This window comes from Monodelphis domestica, chromosome 1, assembly GCF_027887165.1.
Source record: "Monodelphis domestica isolate mMonDom1 chromosome 1, mMonDom1.pri, whole genome shotgun sequence".
Classification (NCBI taxonomy): Eukaryota; Metazoa; Chordata; class Mammalia; order Didelphimorphia; family Didelphidae; genus Monodelphis; species Monodelphis domestica.
This window is the reverse complement of record NC_077227.1, coordinates 583,550,683-583,572,729: the sequence shown is the minus strand read 5'-3', so window position 1 is coordinate 583,572,729 and position 22,047 is coordinate 583,550,683. Positions and strand designations below refer to the sequence as shown.

General features: G+C 36.8%; 1 protein-coding gene across 6 annotated transcripts in view; it reads right to left on the bottom strand.

The window, feature by feature from the left end:
- LOC100032987 (disintegrin and metalloproteinase domain-containing protein 18) overlaps window positions 1–22,047 on the bottom strand; it is a 192,919-nt gene that overhangs the window by 30,775 nt on the left and 140,097 nt on the right. For all 6 annotated transcript variants that reach the window (XM_007476372.3, XM_007476376.3, XM_007476373.3 and 3 more), the window contains one exon: window positions 3,476–3,590. In XM_007476372.3, coding sequence (XP_007476434.2) covers window positions 3,476–3,590 — 115 coding nt within the window. The remainder of the gene's footprint in view (window positions 1–3,475; window positions 3,591–22,047) is intronic.

The window sequence follows — 22,047 nt, the reverse complement described above, 5'->3', positions numbered from 1 at the left end:
AACTGTTGAAGAAAGATGCCAGAAAAATCTACACTACATCAAGAAGATTCAGAACAAACTTTGGGTGTGGTTGATTGAAGTGAAGTTTGATTGAACATTTATTTGAATGTATACTCTTATGCCAAACGAGGATTGTTTCCTAATTAGTTTTTCTCAATGTTCCCAGCAAACACTGGTTTTGGTGTCTTTCTCTCTTCTATTTCCCTCTTCTATCTAACTATTGTAGTTGCCTCTTAGAAGGTGAAATTATGTATGCACCTGCAGTTAGAAAATGTGGAGGTGCAGGATGATTATGTTTAGTGATCAATTGGGGAGACTAGTCTCCTAATCATCATCAGGGGGGATTGTGAATTTTTAGATTTACTCCACCCTGCTTAGTCTAACAAAAGAGGAATGTCTACATCCCTACTTAAGGATTAAATATTGAAAAGGATGGCCTATGACAGACATATGCTAGCAAATGACAAATCAGAAACAACTGACAGACCCCTGGGCTGTCCTAAGTCAAGCTTAAGCTACCATTGGTATATGTGAGATGTAGGAAAGTGATATAAAAATGGTTTATATATTTTGTGTTGCTTCTCTCATCCTCTTTTCACAGAGAGGTGGCTCTGGTGGCAGCATCTTGGCATCTTGGTGCGGCGGCAGCTATTGTTCGGGTTTGGCGGTGAAAGTCCTTAATACACTACTGGGGAAGGCTTAGTAACCTAGTTCAGGTGAGGCATCTTCTCTGAGCTCTCTCAGAATTTAGGCTGATTCTTTTCTCCTTTACCTTCCAAACACTATCCTCTTAGGAAAGCCTTTAATCTTCTTCAAAGACTTTGTGGCAGAGGTCTTTGAACTCCCCCTGGCACAGGCCAGGCAGGAGAAATCCTATACCATTTCCCTTTCTCTTTCCTTAATTAATTCCTTCCCTCTATATTCATTAAACCATCATAAAATTTCCAAACTGACTTGGGTATTTTATTTGGGATATTCCCTGGTGACCAAATTAATTTAGATTAGGTCACAACCCTAAAATTACCCTTACACTACTAACAGCAATGCAATGATCCAGAACAATTCTAAGGGTTTAGGGCAAAGAATGCTATCCACTTCCAGAGAAATAACTGTTGGGAGTCAGATCAAAGCATTTGATTTTTCACTTCAGTTTATTTGGGTTTTTGTTTTGAGGTTTTGGTTCTATATGATTTTTCTGTTGCAAAAATGAATAATATGGAAACAAGTTTTGCATGATAATATAGGTATAACCCAAATCAAATTGCTTGTCAGCTCTGGGAGGGGGAGAAGAGGAAGGGAAGGAGACAATTTGGAACATATAACTTTGGAAAACATATGTGGAAATGTGTTAGTACATGTAATAGGTAAAAAAAAATCTTTAGAAATAAAAAAAACAATGAAGCCCATGGGCACAGGAAGGGTGTTTTTGCCCTTCTCTCAGTCCTTAGCTTTGTTTATAATAACATAATAAACACTCTATAAATAACTGTTGACATGCACCATATTCAACGATTTGATTATACTAATGAAAGCAATATTCATAATGTGTAACGCTTTATTATTTTTAAACCTGTACCTTCTATCTTATAATTAATACCATGTATTGTTCTAAGGCAGAAAAGCACTAAAGACTAGGCAATTCAGGTTAAGTGACTTGCCAAGGGCCACACAGCTACAAAATATCTAAGGTCAGGTTTAAACATAGCTTCTTAATAGTTTGCAAACCTTTGAAATCTCCCATTTTTAATCCTGTATTTCCAGCATAGTTTTTGCTGTCTTCCCCATGTTCATCTTTTCATTAAGGTTACCAAACATCAAAGTAAATGTTGACAGTTTGAAGGATCTCCATCTCAGTTCAACAAATTTTATTCACATTCTTTTCAAATTGTTTATATCTATATCTATATATATATATATATGTGTATATATATATATATATATATTAGAATAGATGATGGTGCATAAGAAGCAATTGTTTAGGGAGTGTTCTATTTGCTCAAACCCATCATGAGGACTGCAGCAAGGCAAAGGAACCAGTATTTCAAGGAACAATGTTTCTTGTCCTTTGGAATATAATAAAAAGAGCTACAAAATTCTCATCTCTCCAAGAAGAAACTGTAAGTCATTCTTCTATTTCACTGCAACTTCATTATTTTCTAGTGATCCTATAATCCAAGGATATCATGTTTGTTTTTCTAGTAATGTAAAAAGTCATTGATATTTGAACAAATATACTTTAGGAATACCAACTGTTGATTTAATATTTGTGGGTAGAATTGGAATGCTCTGAAAGTAATATTTATTCTCTTTCTTCTCTCATTATCTCTGTAGAAACAGAATGGGGGTGGGGGAATCACAGGACTGAGTTGCTTTCTCTTTTTATCTGCTTCATAAGTCTCCATGATCTAAATATTTATAACTTTAGTGGTCAATCTTCTGTTGATGAACCTCTGTTGTTGTTCAATCATTCAGTCATGTCTGACTCTTTGTGGCTCTGTAGACTATTTTTTTCCATGAGATTTTCTTGGCAAAAGGTCTTGCCATTTCCTTCTCTATTGGTTTCCCCCCCCCCTTTTTTTTGGTCAGAGCTCCCCACTATGACCTGTGCATCCTGGGTAATACTGAACATCATAGCTAATAGTTACACAGAGCTATGTAAATCCCTCTGCAGTGACAAGGAAGTAATCCAGGAGTTTTTTAGGCAAATAGGGGTGACTGACTTGCCCACAGCAATATACCTAGTAAGTGTTGGAGGCTAGATTTAAACTCTGGTGTTCCTGTTTCCAGTATTAGCACTCATCCACTTTTTTACCAAGCTGTCTCTGAGCTTTTCTCTACTTAAACCAAATGGCCCTCTATCCATCTGCCTAGGATGACCAGCACCACTGGATGGGCTCTACACTCTTCCAGATTGTAGTAGCACCAGAACTTGGTTTTGTTGGAATAACCTTTGAGAATCCACAACCAGTATCTATCAAAAGAAGGCATCTGAGTAGGATATTTATCTTAATAGTGAATGAGCCAATAAGTTCAAGACTACAATATAAGGACAGTTCCTTTACTAGCTCAGATTAGCACCATTTAAAAAAAAAACTTAGTTTTATAGAGTAGCCTAGAATATATCTGATATTTTATAAGGCATTATGATATGCAAAGTATTTTTGTATGGCATTTCATTATAGTTCACTCACAACAACCATATAAAGGAAGGTGTTGTAGATATTATTCAAAGATGGGGAAAAGGAGGTGAAGTGATTTATTCAAAGTGATAAAACTATCAATCAGTAAACCTGAAATTTAAATTCATGACTTTTGAAGTCTTTTTTTTCTGTCTCCCAATAGTTCCCCAGATATTCAGGGTCCATGACAAGGCGGTATTGCCATTATGTAAATATTTTGATTTTATGGACCAAAACTTTAAGTTATACTACTACATATAAACATCTGATTCACAAAATGTTTTTTAGATACTAACCAGGCTTTGCTAAATGCCCATCTTCATAACTTCCCCCTGACATGAAAACCATTTTCTTGCAATCTGGTGGTGAGTAGTGAGTATTACAATGACAGGAGTCAAAATTATTGCAACGCTAAAAAAGAAAGAAATTAGTACAATTGGTTATTATGTTAAAATGTGTTTTTTGAAAAGGAGACATTATTCATCACATTTGTTAATTCTTAAAAGCTGAAGCAATTCTTAAATTTTTAAATTAAACTCAACTTTTTCATCACAGTCAGGCAAGGGAGGGCATCAAAAAGTGGTAGAAAGGTTTAAGACAAAATGATTTACCTCTTTTGACACAAACCTTGGAAGAAAGTATATTCAGAGAGTAGCAAATACTTCTGAGTGCCTAACTTGTATGACTACATTAGGTAATACTCTATGTTGTGCTAGACATCATCTTAATATCACCAAGACTTCTAAGATTATATATTATGTTTATTCTTATCAAGGAGGAATACCACCCTTTTGTGGTAACAAGCAAGAAAACAAAACTTTAACAATTTATATCACCCCTCAGAGGAAGTGATAGTATAGAAAAGCTGAGGCAAGCTCCGCCCAGAGCAGCAATGAACAGTGTATCAGAAATGTACATCAGGAGAACCAAACAACAGAAAGAACTAGGAGAGAGCACCAGGTGAGCTGGGAAAGAGGGGTGCTGCAGGAGAGGTTCTACCAGGCATTAGGAAAGGAAACTAGCATCCATTTGGGGCCAATTCTGTCCTCAAAGAAGGATCATGGAGAAAGGATAAAAACTGGTGAAAAGTGAATAACCCAATGTAGGAAGAAGCAAAGAGAGCTTTGAGGTCCAGTACTGGGAGATCCATCATTAAAGGGGAAGGAGAAAGAAACTGAGTGATAGGGAAATATAAGGACATCAGGATAAAATTATCAAAGATTATCGAGAGGAAGGAAACTCAGTTAAAAGTAGTGAACATAAGAAAATAAACCAATAGAAAAGATATTAAAAGAAAAGAGACATGCAAATAAAATCTAAATGTGTCAATAAATATTGCATGACAAAGGAAAATAAATCACTACCTAAAAAGGCAGAGGATCCCGTGGATCACCAAAAGAAGATAGAACTAAGGAACTATGTTGCCAAATAAATCAGGAGAGAAATAAGAACTGAGAGTAGAATTTGTAGCCTGCACTGCAGAAATAATAAGCAGAATAGGAACAATGAATTCTACAGTACCAAATATAACCAAAGAAACAAAAGAGAGAACTGATTGGTAATTCAAATACACAGAAGTGAAGGTCAATATAGACGACAAAAAATGTTTTAAAATGCAATCTACATAAAACAAAATATATTGATATCAAAGACAAGTTGGATGGAGATACCTTAAGAATCATAGGTCTCCCAGAAAAACTTAAGAAATCAAAAAAATCTGAACACCATAATGAAAGGAAGGAAATAATTATTTATTAAGTATTCACTCCATGTCAAATACCATGCTGGGGAGACAAATATAAGTTGAAAAAAAAGGATAATCCTTGCCCTTTTGGAGCTTATACTGTAATGGGGGAAGGCATGTCAAAAGAAACTGAAAAATGAGACTTGTGTAGATGGAGGGACTGTGAAAAAGAAAGGGAGTGAAGGAGGAACATGCTTGGTAACCCAAAAAATCATTGAAAAGGCTTAAAGGGGAATGGAGGTAGGCTAGCCTGTGACATTTCATAAAGTGGAAACTTCAGGAAGAATTCACCAGTAGGAGAAGTGGGATGATCTTTGTGGAGGAATATTCCAGGATGCATAGATTGATAGGCTTTGTTGGACAAGGAAGCCCTAGGCACTAAAGGAAATTACAGGATGAGCCAGCAGTAGAGAACACTGTATCAGAAATAATACAAGAAAAATGCCTAGAATTTCTGAACACAGAAAATAAAGGGCCAACCTATAAATTGCTTTTAAAAAAACCTATATTAAATACTCTAAGAAACATAGTGCTTAACCTTAACAGTTCCAATGACAAAAAATTCTAAAGAAACAAGGAGAAAGACATTCAAATATAAAGGACAGGAAATTAGAATGACAAACTTTCTACATCCAACAAATAAATAATTTATTTTTATTTTTATTTTATTTTATTTTATTATTTAAATAACAAATAAAATTGCATAAAAGAATGAAATTAATGTGTTCTGAATAGCGAGGAAGCTGAAGATACAAATCAAGGTGATGTACCCAGCAAAATTGAGCCAAAACACCAAAAAGATGTGAACATGTTGTCTGTTTTGAAAATACAAGAAATATAACAGAAAGGCAAATAAATACAGCAACCAGAAAAGCATGAATAACAAAATAAATGACTTCAGAAAAAAGAGGGAGAAAACCAGAAAGAGAAACAAAACTATGAAATTTAAAACTACAACAAATACAAGATAATGATTAAAGTAAAACTTAAGTAGAAGTGATGGTGAAGGAAAGGGCCTGAAATACCGCAGACTAATTACACTGCATGTAAAGGTTAATCAGTGATTTTTTTTGTGGTACTAAACTACAGAATGGAAGAGCTCATAAAAGAGGAGAGAGAATGTACAATGTATCCTAATCAATTCAATAGTAAACAGTGAAAGGAAAATAACTCCCATATTCTCTTAGGAAGAAGAGGGCCTACAGGAGTAGGTGGAATGGGTTTTGGGGGGCTAGCACCCCCCAGAAATCACTCTAATGAGCAGACATGAGACCTTGATAAGATGCTGACAGGGAGCCACCTTTATTAGAGAAAATGCAGACAGCAAAGAAAACTGCTGGATTTTACCCCAGTCACATCCACTGGCTTACAAGAAAAATCCTTAGTTTATAAGAAATCTATACAATGGCTGCCTTGAGTTCATCAGGCAATCTTTAAGTTCTCAGGGGCTAGACCTGCCCATAAGAATAGCAAGACTAGAGACTCTGGAGGAGAAAGAAAGAAAGAAAGAAGAAAAAAGAAAGAAAGAAAGAAAGAAAGAAAGAAAGAAAGAAAGAAAGAAAGAAAGAAAGAAAGAAAGAAAGAAAGAAAGAAAGAAAGAAAGAAAGAAAGAAAGAAAGAAAGAAAGAAAGAAAGAAAGAAAGAAAGAAAGAAAGAAAGAAAGAAAGAAGAAGAAAGAGGGAGGGAGGGAGGGAGGAGGAGGGAGGGAGGGAGGGAGGGAGGGAGGAGGAAGGAAGGAAGGAAGGAAGGAAGGAAGAAGGAAGGAAGGAAGGAAGGAAGGAAGGAAGGAAGGAAGGAAGGAAGGAAGGAAGGAAGGAAGGAAGGAAGGAGGAAGGAAGGAAGGAAGGAAGGAAGGAAGGAAGGAAGGAAGGAAGGAAAGAAGGAAAGAAGGAAAGAAGGAAAGAAGGAAAGAAGGAAAGAAGGAAAGAAAGAAAGAAAGAAAGAAAGAAAGAAAGAAAGAAAGAAAGAAAGAAGAAAGAAAGAAAGAAAGAAAGAAAGAAAGAAAGAAAGAAAGAAAGAAAGAAAGAAAGAAAGAAAGAAAGAAAGAAAGGAAGGAAGGAAGAAAATCTTTATTCAGTAATGGGAGGGAGTTCTATTGAATCACACTTATTGGAAGAAAGATATTCTGTAATGAAAGATGGGCACATTAAATGGGAATAATCTGCAAAGAGTTGGTGCTCAGGCAATCTTTAAGTTCTCAGGGGCTAGACCTGCCCATTAGCAAGACTAGAGACTCTGGGAGGCTGAGGAAAGATGGAGCTTGGGCAAGAGAGAAGTGGCTCAAAGCAAAATGCTACGGAAATCTGAAAAATAGGCTGTGAGCAAAAACCTCTCCAGCACTCAATACAGAGACTTGCCTACACTCCACCCCCAGACCTCTGCAAGGCAATCTTTGAGTTCTTGGGGGGCGACCTGCCACTAAGCAGGAAACTGCTTAGGACTGGGAAAAATATCCTCAGGGCAAAAACCTCTCCAGAGCCCAACACAAAGATCACTCTTTATCCCTCACTTGGACATCTGGCCAGGAAGGAACAAGGCAATGGCCACCAACTCCCAGGAATTAAAATCCACAAACACACACACACACACACACACACACACACACACACACACACACACACACACACACAAAACAAAAAGAAAACTTTAACCCTTGATAATTTTTATGCAGCAAAAAACCAGACTAAAGAAGAGACAGCAGAAGATGACAATTAAATACACCCAAACCTTTGAAAAAAAATGGAAATTGGTCACAAGTTCTCAAAGACTTTAAATCCGAGATTGTGAGAAAAATGGAAGAGATGTGGCAAGAAAATGGGAAATAGTTCAAAAAGAAAATAACAGTTTAAAAGACAGGATCTCCCACTTGGAAATTGAAGCCTAGAAAATCAAATGAAATAATAAGCAAATTGAAGACCAGAAATGACCTGCTGGAAGCCAAAACAGAAATTATGCAACCAAGTAATTTTAGCTATATCCATAATATAGAACACCAGAAACCAAATAAGGTAAAAACTCTATCAACCAACACCTAAACTGACCTCATTCAGCATCACTTCCTCTACTGTCCACATGGTGGGCAAGGATACACTAACCCAGCAGTGTCCAACTTGCAGCCTCCAAAATTCCCTAGTGCAATTGTGGTTAGTGAAAAATGAAATGACTGATGAGCAAAGGTTCAAGCTTCTGAGCACATCAATTTAATAATCAAGGCATACCAATTGCAAAACGAATTAGGATGAGGCCCCCTCAGCTTTAATACTGGGCCCCAAATAAGGAAGAGGCAGTTTTTTATGCATTAAAAACAAGTAGTCAAGTAAGACCAATTAATTCAAAGAAATCAATTAACCAGGATATAAGTATCACATGCAATGGCCTTTTGTTCAAGAAGCTTTTCCAATAAATGCAACAGCAAGCATACATGCTCATTTTGCCTGCTATTATTAAATCTAGTTCTAAAAATTCTAGCAATAAGACAAAGGCATACCTTATAGGCAAAGAGGAGATAAAACTCTTTCTATTTACTAATAACAGGAGGTTTCCTGAGGAAATCCTATCAAGTAAGCAAAGATACTAATTAAAATAACAGTTTGAACAAAGTTCAAGACTATAAAAAACACCTCAAAAACCAACTGCATATATATATATATATATATATATTTAAGACCCCAAGAAGTGACAAAATAAAGGGATATGCCATTCTAAATATCTGTAGTTCTCACTATGAGAACCTCTCAGACCTCTCCAAAAGAAACTGTGCATTAAAGATAAAAGCAAATTATGCTGTCCTTCATGGTTGAGGACATTCAGAATCCAAAAGGAGGTTTTTAAAAAAGGAACTGACACTATCTACCAACCTACCAACAGTGAGGTTTCATTAATAGACCTTTCTTTCCAATACCCATGACTCCAGATTATTGAAATTTTCCCAAGCCACAAGAAACAATCAGTATGGCCACAACAGCTCTGAATTTCTGGTGACAGGGCAGATAACCATGTAGCACAAAAGAGCAGCTCTCTAAACTGTAGTTGACAGACCAGAAAACTAAGGAATAGGATATTATGTTGAGGGATGGAGGGTGGAACAGGGAGGAACAAAACTACTAAACCTAAAGGAAAAATCATAATACACAGTTAAGGCTAGGTCCAACAACCCAAAATTCACTTTGGGCAAAAAACTAAGCTGGTAAACCATAAACTGCCCAGCATAGCAGGAAGCTGAAACACTTTGTAAATCACCATCAGAGGGGACAGAATCAGTAAATGCATTGGGGAAAGAAAGGGAAAAAATGAAAATACACAAGACCTCAAATCAACAGGGAAAATATTAACAACTGAAAGAAATATGGCCTTCAGATCTGTAAAACAAAGAAAAATGATCCAACATAATAAGATAGAAGATACCATGGAATGGAAAAACATAGAACCACAACATGAGGTTCCCCAGTGGTTCTAAAAAGAAATGAAAATTATGAATACAGAATTCATGGCCTCCACAGGAAAAATAATGACCAAAATAGAAAACTGAAACCTGTGATGACAAATCTATGAAAGGAGATGGCAACTATGGGTAGGGTGTGGCATGTGGAATAGGATGCTTGAGGAATTTATGACCCAACAAGAGATAGTAAGCATTATAGAATATAAAATGGATAATTTTGATTACATTAAATTTAAAACCTTTTACATAAACAAAACCAATGCAGCCAAGATTAAAAGGGAAGCAAGAAACTGGGAATAAAATTTACAGCAAATTCCTCTCATAAAGACCTCATTTCTCAAATATTGAGAACTGAATCAAATTTATAAGACTAAGAGTCATTCCTCAATTGGTAAATGGTCAAAGAATATGAATTGGCAGCTTTCAGAAGAAGAAGTCAAAGCTATTTATAGTCACATAAAAGTGCTCTAAATCACTACTGCAGATAAAAATCCAAAGGTACCACATCATACCTTTCGTATTGACTAATATGACAAAAAAGGGAAAATGATGAAATGTTGGTGGAAATGTGGGAAAACTGAGACAATAACACACTACTGGTAGAGTTGTCAACTAATCCAATTATTCTAGCGCGCAATTTAGAACTTTTCCCAAAAGGCTATAAAACTCTGATATAGAAATGGCACTACTAGGTCTATATCCCAAAGAGGTTTTTTTAAAAAGCAAAAGTACAAAAATGTTTACAGCAGCCTTTTTTTGTGTGTGGTGTCAAAGAATTGGAAATTGGGAGGCTATTCATCAACTGGGGAATGGCTGAACAACTTGTGGCAAAAGACAGATGGAATATTATTATGTTATAAAAAATGATGAGTAGAATGCTTTCAGAAAAACCTGACTTACATGAACTGATGCAAAGTGAAGTGAATAGAACCAAGAAAATACTGTACATAGTAACAGCAAAATGGTATGATGATAAAATGTGAATGACTTAGTTATTCTCAGCAAAATAATGATTTTCCCCCTTGGGGCTTTTTTTGGTCTGTATTTTCTTTTACATGACTAATATGAAATTATGTTTTGCATGTCTGTACATGTATAACCTTTATCATATTTCTTACCTTCTCAGTGAGGTGTGCAGGAGAAGGAGAGAGAGAATTTGGAACTTAAAATTTTTTTAATGAATGTTAAAATTGGATTTACATGTAATTGGAGAAAATAAAATATTAAAAACAACATAAACAAAAATACACCACAAAACAAAAATATATATATAACTACAGGGGCAAAGAGGGTAGAGAGAACATTTAGCTGAACATTAATAAAGACAGAAATAAACATGGTTATGTATACTAAAGAATATGAAGGGGGAAAATCTAAACTCAAAGAACCACTTCTGGGCTTATAGGAGCTACAATACCGTACTACACTCAGTTCTGAACTGAGCTATGTAATTTGAGTTTAGACCTGGTAGAGCCTGTCTCTGATGAAAGAAGATAACTTTTCCTATTCCTAGGGTAAGTCCTACAACAAGCTGCTGGAGTGGATGGTCAAGGACTGTCCTTTCTCCTACCCCAGTCAATCAAGAGATGCCCCTGCATTAATAGGTACCATAACTGAGAAATGCCAAGCTTCCCCAACCTAATCCAACTGCCACTATTCCACTTCCCAGTTTCCACTGTGTCCTGAAAACACTCTCAACTGGTTGCTGACCATCGTTCTCCTGATCTCCACTTCTCCTTGTGGATCTCAGAGACAAATTCCAGTATGATCCCTAAAGCCATCATCCCCTTGGTCCGACCTCCCCAGCTACTTCGACTGCCAGAAGCTAGGATAGCCTTCCTTTTTTCAATGCAAATTAGCACCACTCTGCAACTTATGATCTGGAAACATAATTAGCAAGATCATTCCCACATTTGATCATTTGATTACAGTGTGTGACTTATTGATGATGGGAGAAGTGATCAGGCTCTCCCATTCATTTTGTCCATGATTTGGTAGTGGATTGATAATTTCGTGGTAGGTTTGTCAGAAGAAATATTTTTTTAAATGAAAGATATCTAATTGTACAAAAATCAAGCCATTCTCCAATTGATAAATGGGCAAGGGATGTGAATAGTCAATTTTAACATAAAGAAATCAAAATTAGCAATAGAAAAAGTGTTCTAAATCTCTTATAATCATAGAGATACAAATCAAAACAACTCTGAGGTATCACCTCACACCTAGCAGATTAGCTAACATGACAATAATGGAAAGTAATGAATGCTAGAGGGCATGTGGCAAAGTTGGGACATTAATGCACTCCTGGTGGAGTTGTGAATTGATCCAACCATTCTGGAGGGCAATTTGGAACTATGCCAAAAGGGTGCAAAAAAACTGTCTGCCCTTTGATCAGCCATAGCACTGCTGGTCTTGTACCCCAAAGACATAAGGAAAAAGACATGTACAAGAATATCCATAGCTGTGCTCTTTGTGGTGGCAAAAAATTGGAAAATGAAGGGATGCCCCTCAATTGGGGAATGGCTGAACAAATTGTGGTATCTGTTGGTGATGGAATACTATTATGCTCAAAGGAATAATAAAGTGGAGGAATTCCATGGGAACTGAAACAACCTCTAGGAAATGATATAGAGTGAAAGGAGCAGAACCAGAAGAACGCTGTACACAGAATTATGCTCTGTGGCACAATCGAATGTAATGGACTTCTCTACTAGCAGCAATGCAATGACCCAAGACAATTCTATAAGAAAGAACACTATCCACATCCAGAGGAAGAACTGTGGGAGTAGGAACACAGAAGAAAAACAACTGCTTGATCACATGGGTCAATGGGGATATGATTGGGGATGTAGTCTCTAAATGATCATCCTAGTGCAAATATTAATAATATGGAAATAGGTCTTGATCAAAGACACAAGTAAAACCCAGTGGAATATTTGTCAGGTATGGAGGGGAGGGGAAGAAGGGAGGAAAAGAACATGAATCATGTAACCATGTAAAAATATTCTAAATTAATTAATTAAATAATTTTTTTCAATTCAATAAATAAATAAAATGAAAGATATCCCATACACAGAACTTGTTTGTTTTTTAAGTTGTTTGCTAGAATGAAATTTTTTAGTGTAGACAGTGCTTGGTCTCACAGCAAGGTATTGAAATGAGGCTTCTACCTGGCTTCTGGGCCCTTCTATGTGGGATGAAGCTTCAAATGTTTTAATGGTCTCTGCCTTTGGAGCAACACCTGCTATGCAGGTTCATGAAGTGTATAGAAGCCCAAAGCCAAGAGGATCTTGACCATTTCTTTTATATATATATATATATATATATATATATATATATATATATATATATATATATATATATATATATATATATATATATGTAAAAGGAATCACCTCTTCATATGGGCCATGGTAGTCCTTTCCGTTTTTCTAAGCCGTGTGGAATTTGGTGGGTACGAGGTGAGACTTAAGTTCATCTTCATAATAACTCCATTTAGGGAAGAGGGGTTGAGCCAAGTCTGGCCTGGCCTCTCCACCCAGCCACCACCACAGTCATAAGGGATTTCTGTCATTTAGAGTTTGGGTCCCTGAACCTGAGAGGAAAGATAGAGTAAGGTATGAGGACAATTTCTATTTAAAGCTCAGGCAGGTCTCTGCAGCCTAGAATACAGCCCCCAAAGCTAGGAGGGGAGGGATTTCACTGGCAGCACTTCCACTGGATCTTGGAGGTGACAAGGAGCCCCTGGAATTTAATGAATGGACAGTCAGACCTGCTTCGAGGAAGATCCCTTTGACAACTGACCAACTAGTTCCTGCAGTAGTTGAGGCTGATTACTGAGCTGTGAGACTGGGGGCCTGGGAGGATGGAAGCATTCTTGAAAGTAATTAGAAAGGGTGATTTTGATCATGAGTTCACTTTTGAATATGTTGCATTTAAGATGTCTATGGGATATCCAGTTCAAGACATCAAATAGGCAGTTGGAAGTTCAAGACTTGAAGTCAGCAGAGAGGTTAGGGCTGAATTCTGATAGGCAAAAGATATAGTATTACAACCAAGAATAACATAACCAAAAAACTGAATCTCATCCCACATGTGAAAAAATGGACCTTTCAGGAAACAGAGGAGTTCCAAACAATGATGATGAAGAGGCTCATGAGCAGAAACCATGAAATGCAAATATAAGGAGTCAAAAAGAACCCAAAAAGGTAGATTGGATCAATGAATTGTATACATGCTAACAGAGGGAGAATGTGTCCCCTCAGAGACACAATATCTTCAAAAGGGAAGAGAAATTTAGACTATAGAGAAATCTAAATAAGAAGAGATCCTGAAATGGTTTTGTTTGGTTTTGAGGGTCCTTGGGGAAAAAAAGGGAATGAGAAGAAAGGAGAAGGGAAATTTTATTATCTCACATAATAAAGGTGCATAAGATGAGTAAACAAACATGAAAAAGCAGGGATAGTAAACACATCGTTTTCATCTGAACCAGACAAATCAAGGTTGAACACAAACACATAAATAGAAGAAATTAATTAAGCATATATTCAGAATAATAATAGGTGGCATTTATCGAGCTCCTACTCTGTCAAGCACTGTGCAAAGTGCTTCACAAAATTATCTCATTTGATCTTCACAACTCTAGACAGATAAGTGCTATCATTATTTTCTTTTTTAAAGTTGAGGAAACTGAGACAAGCAAATGTTAAGTGGCTTGCCTAAGGTCACAAAGCTAGTGTCTGAGAATGGATTTGAACTCAGGTCTTCCTGACTGCAGGCCCAGAATTTTAGCCACCATGCCATCAGAGGACCTAAGTTATTGTTAAGTGCTTACTACATGCAAAGCACTGTTATACCACTCTAAAGTAGTGAAATATGATAAAAGACACAATCCTTTAATTAACCTTAATCTTATAATGAAGAATAACTTAATTAATAAATTAATCTTACCACAAAGAATAACTTAGCAACAAAACTAAGTCTAATCCTATATGGAAAAGAAATGGATCTATAATGAAATAGAAGTCTTCTAAGAATTCCTGATTAAAAGACCAGAGATACATAGAAACTCTGAAGAGCAAATACAGGAGTCAAGAGAATATAAAAAATTAAATGTAAGTGAATAATCCTAAGGAATTAGACAATAATAAACTTGCTTATATTCCAATATGGGGAAATGATACATCTGAAGCCTATTATCATTAGGGATCACAGTGAGGGTCTAATTATATAGAGAGCCTAGGATTAGTTTTGTTGTATCTTAATCTTAAAAAACAGAAAGAGAAAGGAAGAGGCTTCTATGGGTAGGGAGAGAGAGAGAGGTTAGGGGAAAATACCTCACATAATCAGGGTGTGCAAGTAAAAGTCTATACAGACAAGGAAAAAAGGCTGTGGGCAATGACTGACACTTGAACTTCAATATAACCTGAATTAGTCAAAAGAGGAAGAAGACACATACACAGAGTTAGATATAGTAATACATTTTACTCAATAGGGAAACAGGAAGAAAAATGGAGAAAAGTAAGAAGGGGAAATTGGAAGAAGGGTAGGTTAAGAGATCAATCTAAAGCAAAACCAAATAAATATCTATGTATATATACATAGATATGTATATATTGATATATGTGCATATACATATTATACAGTGTAAATATTTATAATAGAAATATATTTATAGCACCTCTTTTTATGGTGGCTAAGAATTGGAAAATGATGGTAGTCAATAAATGGGGAATAGCTGAATAAGATAAAGTATATCTGTGTGATGGAACATTATTGTACTATAAGAAATATTGGACTTCCAGGTAATCATGGCTGCAATCTAGACGCCACCCTCTTCCTCTTCCCAGCACCGAACAAAATAGACTACATCAAAGGAGCATAAAAATCACCTTTGGAGGAACAGAAGGACACCCCAGTACTCCCCAGTACCCCACAGAGGTGAAGGTACGTGGGGCTTGAACATTTCCACACTAAAATAAGAAGGAAAAGCTTGCACAGAAAAGTGAACTGAGCCGCCCTTCCCCAACCCCACCTCTCCCACCAAACCAGAGTGAGCTACCTGAGCACTCACCGGGACAGCGAGTGAGTGGGGAACGTCTCTGTCTGGGGTGGGGGTGGGGCACTCCAGGATCCTTGGGATCTGGGGACTGCCAGGAAAAAACGTCTCAGGGCGGTTTCACTGGAGAATCCGGCGCTGATTACGGGGGTCAGCGGAGCTGTACTTGGGCCAGCTGCGCGGAACATCTGGGTGGAGCTAAACACCAGGGGCGGACCACACGCTGATTATCTGGGCGGAGCTGAACACCTGGGCAGTGTGGCTGTGATCAGGGACCCAGCACTCTAAGAAACCTCGGAGGCTGGGAAGAACTAGTCTGAAGCAACCTAAATTCACAGAAAAAAACGCCCATATAACCCAGACCCCAGACCAAAAAGGAAAGGGGAATAAAACCACCAAAGGGATAGCTCACATGGCCCAAAATCAAGCCTCCAGGAAAAAAGGGAAAAAAGTGACTATTGAAAACTTTTATGGTGGAAGTACCCAAGGAAAAGAGGAGAATGAGGAGGAAATCCAAAAAAATTCAGAACATGCCTCCCAAAATGGAAACTATCAACAAGCTATGGAAGATCTCAAACTGGGACTTATCCAAAAGATGGAAACCTGGAAAGAAAAATGGGAGAAAGAGATCAGCAGTCTGACAGATAAGACTGCTCAATTGGAAAAAGAACTTGAAGCATCCAATAGAAGGGCAGACAAGGCTGAAAAGCAAAATCAGTCTCTAATGACAGAATTAAGCAACTCGAAGAAAGCGAGATGATAAAACAGCAGAATCAATAAAGCAAACCCAAAAAATTAATGAATTAGAAAAAAACATAAAATATCTCACTGAGAAGGTCACAGATCTCGAAAACAGAGGTAAAGGAGAAAACCTCCGAATTATCAGTCTCCCAGAAAAACCAGAGATAAACAATAAACTCGATATTATTCTACAGGAGATTATAAAAGAAAATTGCCCTCACATTCTGGAGCAAGGGGGCAAAATAGAAATAGAAAGGATTCATAGAACACCTTCTTTACTAAATCCCCAAAAGACAACCCCTAGGAATGTAATTGCCAAATTCAAGAGCTTCCAAGAAAAGGAGAAAATCCTACAAGAAGCCAAGAAGAGGAGCTTCAGATATAAGGGAGCTCCCATAAGGATCACACACGACTTAGCAGCTAACACACTAAGAGACCACAAAGCATGGAACACGATATTTAGAAAGGCAAGAGAGCTGGGTCTCCAACCAAGAATCAACTACTCAGCAAAACTGACTATATACTTCCAGGGGAAAGTATGGGCATTCAACAAAATGGAAGAATTCCAAGCATTTGCTAAGAAAAGACCAGAGCTCAGTGGAAAGTTCGATATCCAAGCACAGAAAGCAAGAGAAACATAAAAAGGTAAATATGAAAGAAAGGGAAAAGGAGATAAATCTTATCTTTTTCTTTAAGTCAAACTCTCTTCTATAAGGACTACATTTACATCAAATTATATATATTAATATGTGGGGAAAATGTTTTGTGTAACTCTCATAAATTGTAGCATCATAAGAGTAGTTAGAAGAAACATGAATAGATAAAGATTGGGGCATTAAGAAGATTTGGGGAAAGTGGGAGCAAAGAAAGGAAAAGGGAGGGGGGAACCTTCGATAATACTAAGATTAACTTCAAAAAATAGGGGGGGACCCAATAGAATAATCTTTCCCATATAAAGATACACATGGGAAGGGGAGGGGAAGAACTCTCATATGAGAAGGAGAGGAAGAGAGCGTGAAGTGGAATTACTTAAACCTTACTCTCAGTGAAAGCAAATCTGAGAGGGAAGAACATCTACATCCAGTGGGATCCTGAATTCTATCTTATCCATTAGGGCAAGAAAGAAAGGAAAATTAAGGAGGGGGAGGTGGGAGAGAGTATAAAAAAGGAGGGAAGGAGAGGGGGGAGGGGAAGGGAGCATAAAAAGGGAGGGGCTAGAAAGGGAAGCATCTCAAGGGAGGGGACTAGGGGGACTGACCTAAAGTAAATCACTGGTTCAAAAGGAGAAAGCTAAAGAAGAAAGGTCAGAACTAGGGGAAGATATCAAAATGCCAGCGAATCCACAAATGACAATGATAACTTTGAACATGAATGGGATGAACTCACCCATAAAATGTAGACAAATAGCAGATTGGATTAGAACCCAAAACCCTACCATCTGTTGTCTTCAAGAAACACATATGAGATGGGTTGACACTCACAAGGTTAGAATTAAAGGTTGGAGTAAGACCTTTTGGGCCTCAACTGATAGAAAGAAGGCAGGAGTTGCAATCATGATATCTGACAAAGCCAAAGCACAAATATACCTGATCAAAAGGGATAGGGAAGGTAAATATATTCTGCTAAAAGGGAGTATAGACAATGAGGAAATATCACTAATCAACATGTATGCACCAAATGGTATAGCATCCAAATTTTTAATAGAGAAACTAGGAGAATTGAAGGAGGAAATAGACAGTAAAACCATATTAATGGGAGACTTGAACCAACCACTATCAAATTTAGATAAATCAAACCAAAAAATAAACAAGAAAGAGGTAAAAGAGGTGAATGAAATCTTAGAAAAATTAGAGTTAATAGACATATGGAGAAAAATAAATAGGAACAAAAAGGAATACACCTTCTTTTCAGCACCACATGGCACATTCACAAAGATTGACCATACACTAGGTCACAGAAACATGGCAGTCAAATGCAAAAAAGCAGAAATAATAAATGCAGCCTTTTCAGATCACAAGGCAATAAAAATATTGATCGGCAAGGGTACATGGAGACCCAAATCAAAAATTAATTGGAAATTAAATAACATGATACTCCAAAATCGGATAGTTAGAGAAGAAATCATAGAAACAATTAGCAATTTCGTTGAAGAAAATGACAATGGCGAGACATCCTTTCAAACCTTATGGGATGCAGCCAAGGCAGTACTTAAGAGGAAAATTCATATCCCTGAGTGCATATATTAACAAATTAGGGAGGACAGAAATCAAGGAATTGGAAATGCAAATCAAAAAACTTGAGAATGAACAAATTAAAATCCCCCAGAAGAAAACCAGACTAGAGATCCTAAAAATTAAGGGAGAAATTAATAAAATCGAAAGTGACAGAACTATTGAGCTAATAAACAAGACTAGAAGCTGGTACTTTGAAAAAACAGACAAAATAGACAAAGTACTGGTCAATCTAATTTAAAAAAAGGAAAGAATAAAGGCAAATTAACAGCATCAAGGATGAAAAGGGGGATCTCACCTCCAATGAAGAGGAAATTAAGGCAATCATTAAAAACCACTTTGCCCAACTATATGGCAATAAATATACCAACCTAGGTGATATGGATGAATATTTACAAAAATATAAATTGCCTAGACTAACAGAAGAAGAAATAGTTTTCTTAAATAATCCCATATCGGAAAAAGAAATCCAACAGGCCATCAAAGAACTTCCTAAGAAAAAATCCCCAGGGCCTGATGGATTCACCAGTGAATTCTATCAAACATTCAGAGAACAGTTAATCCCAATACTATACAAACTCTTTGACATAATAAGCAAAGAGGGAGTTCTACCAAACTCCTTTTATGACACAAACATGGTACTGATTCCAAAGCCAGGCAGGCCAAAAACAGAGAAAGAAAATTATAGACCAATCTCCCTAATGAATATAGATGCAAAAATCTTAAATACAATACTAGCAAAAAGACTCCAGCAAGTGATCAGAAGGGTCATCCACCATGATCAAGTAGGATTTATACCAGGGATTCAGGGCTGGTTCAACATTAGGAAAACTATCCACATAATTGACCACATCAACAAGCAAACCAACAAGAACCACATGATTATCTCAACAGATGCAGAAAAAGCCTTTGATAAAATACAACACCCATTCCTACTAAAAACACTAGAAAGCATAGGAATAGAAGGTTCATTCCTAAAAATAATAAAGAGTATATATCTAAAACCATCAGCTAATATCATCTGCAATGGGGATAAACTAAATCCATTCCCATTAAGATCAGGAGTGAAACAAGGATTCCCATTATCACCTCTATTATTTGACATTGTACTAGAAACACTAGCAGTAGCAATTAGAGAAGAAAAAGAAATTGAAGGCATTAAAATAGGCAAGGAGGAGACCAAATTATCGCTCTTTGCAGATGACATGATGGTCTATTTAAAGAATCCTAGAGATTCAACCAAAAAGCTAATCGAAATAATCAACAACTTTAGCAAAGTTGCAGGATACAAAATAAACCCACATAAGTCATCATCATTTCTATATAATTCCAACACAGCTCAGCAGCAAGAACTAGAAAGAGAAATCCCATTCAAAATTACCTTAGACAAAATAAAATACTTACGAATCAATTTCCAAGACAAACACAGGATCTATATGAACACAACTACAAAACACTTTCCACACAACTAAAACTAGACTTGAACAATTGGAAGAACATTAACTGCCCATGGGTAGGACGAGCCAATATAATAAAAATGACCATCCTCCCAAACTCATCTATCTATTTAGTGCCATACCCATGAAACTTCCAAAATTTTTTTTTTACTGATTTAGAAAAAACCATAACAAAGTTCATTTGGAAGAACAAAAGATCAAGGATATCCAGGGAAATAATGAAAAAAATACAAAGGAAGAGGGTCTTGCAGTCCCAGATCTCAGACTATATTACAAAGCAGCGGTCATCAAAACAATTTGGTACTGGCTAAGAGACAGAAAGGAAGATCAGTGGAATAGACTGGGGGCAAACAACCTCAGCAAGACAGTATATGACAAACCCAAAGATCCCAGCTTTTGGTACAAAAATCCACTATTTCATAAAAACTGCTGGGAAAATTGGAGGACAGTGTGGGAAAGATTAGGCTTAGAGCAACACCTCACACCCTACACCAAGATAAATTCAAAATGGATGAATGACTTGAACATAAAGAAGAAAACTATAAGAAAATTAGGTGAACACAGAATAGTATACATGTCAGACCTTTGGGAAGGGAAATACTTCAAAACCAAGCAAGAATTAGAAAGAGTTACAAAATGCAAAATAAATAATCTGGATTACATCAAATTAAAAAGTTTTTGTACAAACAAAACCAATGTAACCAAAATCAGAAGGGTAGCAACAAATTGGGAAACAATCTTCATAAAATCCTCTGACAAAGGTTTAATTACTCAAATTTATAAAGAACTAAATCAATTGTACAAAAAATCAAGCCATTCTCCAATTGACAAATGTGCAAGGGACATGAACAGGCAGTTCGCAGCCAAAGAAATCAAAACTATTAATAAGCACATGAAAGAGTGCTCTACATCTCTTATAATCAGAGAGATGCAAATCAAAACAACTCTGAGGTTTCACCTCACACCTAGCAGATTGGCTAACATGACAGCAAAGGAAAGTAATGAATGTTGGAGGGGATGTGGCAAAGTCAGGACACTAATTCATTGCTGGTGGAGTTGTGAATTGATCCAACCATTCTGGAGGGCAATTTGGAACTATGCCCAAAGGGCGATAAAAGAATGTCTACCCTTTGATCCAGCCATAGCACTGCTGGGTCTGTACCCCAAAGAGATAATGGACAAAAAGACTTGTACAAAAATATTCATAGCTGCGCTCTTTGTGGTGGCCAAAAATTGGAAAATGAGGGGATGCCCGTCAATTGGGGAATGGCTGAACAAATTGTGGTATATGTTGGTGATGGAATACTATTGTGCTAAAAGGAATAATAAAGTGGAGGAATTCCATGGAGACTGGAACAACCTCCAGGAAGTGATGCAGAGCGAAAAGAGCAGAACCAGGAAAACATTGTACACAGAGACTGATACATTGTGGTACAATCGAAGGTGATGGACTTCTCCATTAGTATCAATGCAATGTCCCTGAACAATCTGCAGGGATCTAAAAAATACTACCCACAAGCAGAGGATAAACTGTGGGAGTAAAAACACCGATGAAAAGCAACTGCTTGACTACAGGGTTTGAGGAGATAAGACTGAGGAGAGACTCTAAATGAACACTATAATGCATATTCCAACAACAGGGAAATGGGTTCGAGTCAAGAACACATGTGATAACCAGTGGAATCATGTGTCGGCTATGGGAGAGGGAAAAGGGGGGGGAGGGGAGGAAAAGAAAATGATCTTTGTTTCCAGTGAATGAATAATGTATGAAAACGACCAAATAAAATAATGTTTAAAAATTAAAAAAAAAAAGAAAGAAATATTGAAGGGGATGGTTTCAGAGAAAACTAAAAGGGAGTACTGAGTGAAGTGGATAGAATCAGGAGAGTAATATATTCAAAGACAACATTACTGTAGTCAAATTACTGTGAAAGACTGAACCCTGACCAACAAAATAACCATGATTCCAGAGGTTAATTAATGAAAAAAGTAGGTTAATTGATGAAAAATGCTATCCTTCTCCTGATAGAGAAGTGAAAGACTCAGAATACAAAGGAGACATATTGGGGATTGGGGGAAAGGTTGTTTTGTTTTTTTTAACCTTGGCCAATATGAAAATTTGTTTTGTTTCACTATACATATTTGTAATAGGTTATGTGTGTGTTTTTTTCCTTTTTCAACATGAGCAGGGGATGA